This window comes from Numenius arquata, chromosome 8 (genome assembly GCF_964106895.1).
Source record: "Numenius arquata chromosome 8, bNumArq3.hap1.1, whole genome shotgun sequence".
NCBI lineage: Eukaryota > Metazoa > Chordata > Aves > Charadriiformes > Scolopacidae > Numenius > Numenius arquata.
In genome coordinates this window covers 46,053,101-46,061,262 of record NC_133583.1, presented here as the reverse complement: position 1 = coordinate 46,061,262, position 8,162 = coordinate 46,053,101, and the positions used below count along the sequence as shown (strand labels likewise).

Below are 8,162 nucleotides of genomic sequence, written 5' to 3'. Positions count from 1 at the left end.
TGTTGAGTGTGTGCATTTCTGTCAAAAGACAAGTGCTCTTGAGAGGCTGAATGGTGTTATACAGAAGTTTTAATATTTACCAGTGTAAATGAGTAACAGCTCATGAATATTAATGTTCATCCTCCAACCACAGAGACGACTCTTTCATAAGCAGTGTTCTGCTGGTTGCTCGTTTCAATGGCCGGGTCAGACACCATGTAACTGAGCACAGCCTGTCAAGCAGAAATTAAATCTATCAGAGGAGAGATTAAACTCTATACGGGTGAGTTCACTCTTTCCATGACTCACCAAACTGTTTGAGGGTCACAGACTCCTGTCAAACAAATGTCCCTATGGTCACAGTAGACACTAAAGCACAAAAGATGACTGACACACGGGGGATTTGCAGAGAGGATCTTCGGCTGACAAGCGATAGCCAGCCCCAGTGCTCTGCTTCATTAGAGCAAAGCGTAGCCAAATACGAAACAGCAGTGTGAGCCTCCTATGCCCCGAAATAAACATTGCAAATTGGTTCTAGGTAGTGTTAAAAACAGGCCTCTTCAATTTTCTAGAGCTAAGGTCTCCCCATCACGTACTTTAACGCTTCAACTGAACTTTGGTCAGATTTAAGATAGGTTTGGTGCCTCTGAATAGAACTTGGTTTCAAGAACAGTCTTTTGTTTGTTCATTTGAAGTTTAAATTAATTATAGTAATATTCTTTGTTCCTCATATTAAACTACCTCTAAATTAAAACCCAGGAAAACTCAGCAAGCATGTCCCTACCACCTGCAGCATGGTGTTTCCAGTCAGAGCTCAAACACCAGGAGAACACAGCTTCGCAGCTAAATCAATATTTAACCAACAGCCCGCTCCATATGGATATGTAAATGTCCCACAACCGACTAATTAAAAAGCTCAGCACTCTGTTATCAGGCCTGTCCTTTGTTAGAACACCACCTCAGATCATCTTCCACAGATTTTTGATTAACAGACCTGCAAAGTACATATACATTAAAGTCAACCACATGGTCATGACTTTCCTGGAAAGCCCAACCGTCTCCCCTCCACTGTAGCTCTGTAACTACAACCCAGAAGAGGCAGCAGCCTCAGCATGAGCCTTGTGCCCCACCACAGGGGCACTCTTGAGAGTTTTGATTGAGAAAATATTCCAGAAAGGTGGATTTCAGCTGGGTTTTTCCAACAGTGAAGACGAGGCAACAGATCAGAGCTCTGCTGATCAGACCCTCTCCCTCCCCAGAGCAAAGCAGTCTGGGGAGCCGCAGGGATCCCCCAGTGGAAATGGAGTAGCCTTCCTGAGAGCCATTTTCCTCCTCATCTCTGTTCCCAAACAACACCAAAATCATGAAGTTATACACACCCCATTGTGGTCTTTTATCCTCTCTAATGCAACCCCGGATGTCCAAATACCTGTAGGGTCAAGATTTGTGGTATCTCATGGCAGACTGTTCCGCAAGTCAATTTTGCCTAGCAAATGATAGGGTTTTCTGCATGGCTCTGAAAAAGTCAGTCAGAATGAAAACTGTTAACTCATTGTGTAGGATGGTATTTTAAAACAAATGCATCATAGTGACACTAAAGTGTAACACCAGTCCTCCCCACACACAAAATAGCCATCTTTCAGCTGTTGCTGGCTCCATAATTTGAGATAAAGACTAATTTCAAAAGACCTTTTTTACTGTTAAGAAAACCCTATAACTCTGGATGGGGAGGAAGGTGAAGGGGTTAAGGTCTAGCAGCAGAAATACCAGATGTGTGTCTGGCTTATCAGATTTATTCTGTAAAAACCCTGGATATCTACTTCTGTTGAGGATGTTTCCCTCTATTTTTAGAACACATCTGAATAGCTGCAGCTATGTTTCTTGCCCGGTGCATTAATAATCATCTACATATGTTACACATTTGGGAAAGACAGATCTAAAGATCTGAAATTTCTGAGGATATAGGTCCCCAGCGGCTTAAGGCAGACCAAGGTCATGCTGCACCCCTTTACTCCACATCCCACACAATCTCTACCCATCTCTTGCACATTCCTGTAATTAGCTAGTTTGGAAGCGATTCAGTGGCAGCTGGATCAGCCAAACAGCATCTGGACAGTCCTGTTTGAACAACCAGCAATGGATTAAAACTCTACCGATGGGCCTAGTCCATTCCTGAACTCACCTTAAGTGTATTACATTCTTAACATTTGGCTGCAAAGAACTGCAAGGACCTAAAGATGCATTTCTGCTTTTCCCTGGTGACTACAAACTACGATTCCTGGTGGCTACCAAGCCCAGCACGTGGCAATCACTGGAAAAGCCCATACTTGGGTATAGCAATTTGTTTGTATGTGATTTTGGCGCAAGTCTTGGAACTGTTTCTCTAAGAGCAGCTGCATCCGTTTTCTTTACCTGAGAAGCAGAGGTCACACCTGACGGAAGTCCATACGCTCCAAGGACATCGGATCTCTGAACTCAACTGCAGGCTCTGCCCACTGCATTTAACCTCTTCTAACCTGTGGAACAGGAGCTGCCCTTGATGTCAAACCTGGTTACACCAAGCAGACAACAACAAAGGTTAGTAGAGAGAAGTCCCTGGCTGTGCCCACAGGGTTCACCAGCAGCTCTGCCCTGCAAAGCCCACACAGCCCAAGTCTGCTCCCTCCTATAAAAAAAAAAAAAAAAAAAAAAAGTTCATGACTATTTTGGTATAGGTAGGTTGTTTTAAATCTTCCAATTTAGTGTTTCTAGATTAGGGTAATTCCCATGCTAATCCTCTTCCTTATGGATCAGTAACAATCCTAAGAAGGATGTAACTTGATCAGATTATATAAATAATTAGACAAAATATAATATCACCTGTAAAAAAATATATATATAAGGTACAACATATAACAAAAATACCACTTGGGAAAGGTGTCATTAAAAGACAATTTCTAAGATACAAAACATGTTCTACAAGTTTAAGTAGATTAACAGCAAAATGTTTCATTTTAATAACAGCAATACTTTGCTATCTTTCAATTAACTCATTAGATTATCAAGTCATTAATTTCCCCTGTTGTAAGGTTAAAATATTAGAGCTGACAGAGCAGTACACTGCTGCACCAAGTTACAGAACCTTCCTCTAGAAAAAGCCTGCACTTACTCAAAAGGCTTTTGAGCCTCAAAACTCATTTACATCATCTGCGTTATTATAAACAATGAAAACTTCATATACCCTTTATCAAATAACTTTAAATGCACATGTCTTTTAGCTAGTGCTAATATATCTACACACCCAGTGCAGAAGCCAACCTATGTTCAACAGCATCAGGATCCTGCAATAAAAGAAGAAATGCTGCCACAACACTGGTTTGACAACTCCCTTAGAATATGATTCCTTTTGGTTTTAAATTGAGTAATGTTTGGTTTGTTGGGGGTTTTTTTGTTTGTTTGTTTTTTTTTTTTAATTATGTAACTGAAATGCTGGGTCAATCTAGAAAAGACAACAGAACAAAACATCTTCTGAGAAACTAAATGGCTTTATGGAATTAATTAACATGTGTAGCCAATACAAATGTGTGCCACCAGCTTTGACAGGTTTAAATAATCACTAGCTAGGCTTAGTCAAATTTTGTTCTTAATTCAAATTTTATTTAGAATTTAAATTTATAGTTTAAAAAGTATGCACATTCTGTAGGTATAAAAGTTTAAAAAAATACATCGATTTATTGATAAATGCTTCAGGTTAAATTTACATTTTCATACATTATCATTATATTGCAATAATTGTTTTGCATCTTTTAACACTTATAAAAAATAAATTAATGAGATTGAATAAACCATTTGAAACCATGCCAAAGGAATTCCTTAGAAAAGAGGGGTGAAGTTTGCCATAGCAATTCTTAATTTCTTGCTACTGTAAATAAATAACTCTTCAATTAAGCAATATAAGGAAGTACGGGTTAGCAGAAAAGCACTTACCCACAGGGTGAACAGAAAGCCGTGTCAGGATGCCAACATTGTACCAAAAAAATGAAGAGAATTAAGTTCTACCCTGCTGTTTGACCTCTCAAAACATGTAACCCTCTCACCCCCACCCACCCAAATCGCCCCTTCCTCACTGGGGGTGACCTGGGGAGGACAAAGAACGACTCTCTATTTCCTTTTGCTTAGAGGGACTATGAAAACATCTGTGTGCGATTTGGTAACTATTTTTAATTAAACCAAGAATGTGTTTCCTTAACATGAAATACTGAATGGCTCACCATAAATGACTAAAGATAAAAGATGATCTGAGAAGATGGTGACAGATGAATCTGACAAGGTCACAGGGAGCTGCAATCCCACCCAAACTCCCCAGGAGTAACATCACCCAAGCCATTCAACCTTATGTAATAAATCAGGTTTCCATTTTTGGGAGATTATTTTCAAAAAATAAAATAAAATAAAAAAGACTCAGAGAAAAAAGTAACTGCCTTTGTTCAGAATTTGAGTCTTGCATCTCCAGAGCCACAGCCCTTCAGAGAGGGCTCAAACACATCTAATTACCAGCAGCCAGACAAAGGTACCTCAACAAAAATATATGAAACTATGGTGAGAAAAAAATAAAAAGGTATTGAAATGTCAAGAAGAAAGTAACAGGTTACAAAGACAAACCAGAAGTATTTTTTGAAAAGTAAATACATTCCTGACCACCTTTATATATTAAACAAACATGGAGGAAAAAACCAAACAAAAAAAAACCCCAAAAATAGAGAAAGTGTAGTGGGCATGAGAGAGAGAGTTAATAGTCAACACCTGCAAACTGATGCCCCTGCAACACACAAGGTCATTTACATTAATCATTCACCCTGCCTTCTCCCTGGCTGTGTTTCTGTGCATAAATCGAACGCTGTGTTACGCAAGGGGTAACTTCATCCTGGCATCACAGAACGCGTCTTCCTAGAAACAGGGACATTTCGTAACTCTGAGAGACCTCTCCTTTCCAAAGGTGGCTACAGACACATGCTCATTTATACATAGATATATACAAACAAGGTTAGAAAAATATTTAATTTTTGCTTGTTTAAATAATTATTGAAAAGTGTTAATACAGGAATACATTAATATTTGTACAATTAAAACTTTATATATAAATATTATATATATATATATATAAAGCATTTTTCATAGCAGCCATTGCATATATATAGTAAAATGAGTCTATCTGAAGTCCATGCTGCAAAACTCAGGCCAAGCAGCGTTCATCCTCTTCCAAGAGGAACATCTGTACCGGAGCTAGGAATGAGGAGTTCATTCTGCTGCCACCAACAGCAGAGATGTTGCTTTATCTTCTGCCAGGTATTGCCCAGACCACCTAAGTGCATAGTATCTTTAGGGAGAAATGCCACTATGTGGAATCACCTCACGGTCTCTAAGGTTTGTCTCCAAACCAGGATCAGCCCAACACCTTCTTTTAACAAAAAGGCAGAAATGTAACGGAATGGCTTAAGATTTGTTAACACAAGGTGGGCTGTGGCCTTACCACAGGGCGTTCAAGGGCACCATCTCTCCTCACACAGCTGTGGGAAGCCCGGCGAAGGGCACGGAGGCACTAGGAGGAGGTGTCATGCAGGACAAGATTTAATAACTCATATTTAGCTTGTTCTTGTTGAGTTCCCTTTCCAGGTTTCCTATCAGAGTATCAATACTTTCCTGCAGGTCTTTGAGGTTTGCTCTGTGGTCCACCGCCGAGTCTATCGCTTGCATTGTCAAGTAGCTCTGAAAGGTGTCCTCTCTGGGGATGGGCTGCAGGTGCCTGACCGAGGCATCCGGCTCCTCGGCTTTGCCACTGTCATCCCCACTCTCTGTGTCTTCCGAAGGGACGTCATCGTAGTCTGCTTCACCCAGGCAGTCTTTTGGGTTTAAGAAGTAGTTCTCCCCACAACTACTCCAGTCTCCAGCGTAGCGGTTGCTCGAAGGGCTGTCTAGACCTGCTGGCCTTGGTCTGAGCACCCCAGACATCTCGGTACCGCTCAGATTCAGCATCTGAGGTCTCTGCCTCTTGGGTCTCAGGTAATTCAGGGAGGATGGGTGCTCAGGAAACGCATTCAGATGTGCTGGCTCTTTGGCAGGCGAGTGATGTACTAGAAGAGAGAAGTTAAACCAGAGTGAGGGCTGAATCCGTACTGCAACAAGGGAAGTCCATGACAAATGCCCACTCTCCTCCCTCGACGTCACACGCTAACAGCATGCATGAATACATGCAAGCTCACAGCCAACACATTCCACTAGTGTCTTCTGCTGCTGTTTGATATAAAATAATTAGAAAGACTACTGTAAAAGCTCAGTTTCGAGGATTCATGCCAGATTCAAACTGCAACAAGAGAAGCCTATCTAAAAGTAGAACTTCGCAGAGCACCAATTAAATTCACTGCATGAGTTAAATCACCATCTGGCTCTGGGTCAAAGGAAAGCAAACAGCTCAGCTCACACCCTTCGTCCAGGCTAAAGGAGTAACAGAAAGCAGGCATAGCAAAAGAGGTTAAAACACAACAAAAATACCACCACGGAGAAACACCTAGAGTAGCTCAAGACGCACCAAGAGTTGAACTCTTGTGTTTCTCTTTTTTCCCTAGCTTTCTGTGCTATTAAAAGAAGCTAATTTGCATTATGCATTATTTTTCTAAGCAGCCACAACCATGTGTCAGATGTACACTCAAAACAAGTTTGATGGTCGTGTTACCTGAGCTCAGGATTATACAGCACAAGTTACTAACAGTGTCCTCCGCTGTTACCGGCTTCCTACAGTAAACAGCACAAATATTTTTACTGACCTGGGCCTATGGAATGTCTGAGCTGCAAAACTTCTTTTTGTTTCAAACAGGCCATTACCTCTTGTAATGGAAGCAGAGACTTTCTATTTGCATGCAGTGTTGAAAATGTGGTGCAAGCAAACCCCCACAGTTCACAATCTCACCCACTCCTCGTTAGCCTCCTCACACACAAGCACAAGGCTCAGTCCCGAGATGTGCCCTATGCCTCTCCTTCTGGGTCCTCATTACAGGTCTCCCTAGGGGACTTCAGTCTTACTTTACATCTTGCACAGTAACGTGCAATAACTATCATTGCTTCCCCCCCCCCTTACTACAACAAAAGCCCTTCTGTTTAGACTATGCTCCGTTAAGATGAAGGGCCATGGGTTAACAATAACTTGCCAGTATTACATGGTTTAAAGGAACAAGGACTATTTGTTTTCGGTTGGAAAAATACGGAAATTGAAGTATTGCACAACATGTTGATTATCAAACTGTCTCAATCTACAGGAGATTAAGTGTAAGGGACCAGACTGTGAGCCTTCTGTTGGGTCCAACCGTTCTGTTTACACTGTATGGTGTTCGCCTGCTCACGTCTCTGCATTTACCTTTTACCTCCCTTTCAGCACAATGTCCTGCACGAGGGATAGTGTTCAGCTTGCTCTTCAAGGTGAGGGAAAACTCCACTACTCACCCTACTCCTGTGCCCTTTACAGCAACGCACACTCCTATGGGCAGAGCTACACCTCCCTGCTGTTTCCCACAGCAGCCATGCCAGGAGCTATCCCTGGGGTTTTGTGATTAGCTCCTGTGCAAGATTCGCTGCCCAAACAGCTCTTGGTCTCCCTCTTCCTCCACCCACGTTTCCCACCTCTCCTGTGCTGGCTCACTGACCAGACCAAAAGCTTCTTTATAATTTTGCCAGTCAGCAGCTTTGGGGCTGCCCAGCTGCAGCTGACAAGGAAGCAGAAGTGTCCTCAATAGCCTCAAACCCATCATGAAGCTGCACCGTCTGTCAAACTAACTCTCCTCTCGCTCTTATTTTCAGGCAGAGAAAGTTCCCCTGAGGCTGCAGCGAGCAGAGCCGGCAGCTGCCCGGCGGTGCTGACCCAGAGCGTGGTCAGCCTGTACTTGTTACAGCCGCAGGGCCAGCTGTCACGGGAGGTGACTCCAGGGCATGGCCACCATCAGGTCAGCAGAGTGTAGAAAGAGAAATATGTAGAGAGCGCTGCCATTTTCATTCAAGTCTTCAAGCTGCCCAGCCGGTGACGTTCTTTCAGCACCTGCACCTGAGCTGCTGGAAAGCAACTCGCCCGCTCAGCTGAGAATCAGAGCAGAGCGGCAATGTCTAAGGCAAGCAAACTATTATCAGACTTACGAGGGGGAGGAAATCAGACAACACAA

The 8,162-nt window shown here is 42.5% G+C and overlaps 1 protein-coding gene across 1 annotated transcript in view; it reads right to left on the bottom strand.

The window, feature by feature from the left end:
• Positions 1–5,586: 5,586 nt before the first annotated feature.
• SYDE2 (synapse defective Rho GTPase homolog 2) overlaps positions 5,587–8,162 on the bottom strand; it is a 28,998-nt gene continuing 26,422 nt past the window's right edge. Inside the window, exon 7 of the mRNA XM_074152458.1 lies at positions 5,587–6,089. Within this exon, the coding sequence (XP_074008559.1) occupies positions 5,587–6,089 (503 nt within the window). The remainder of the gene's footprint in view (positions 6,090–8,162) is intronic.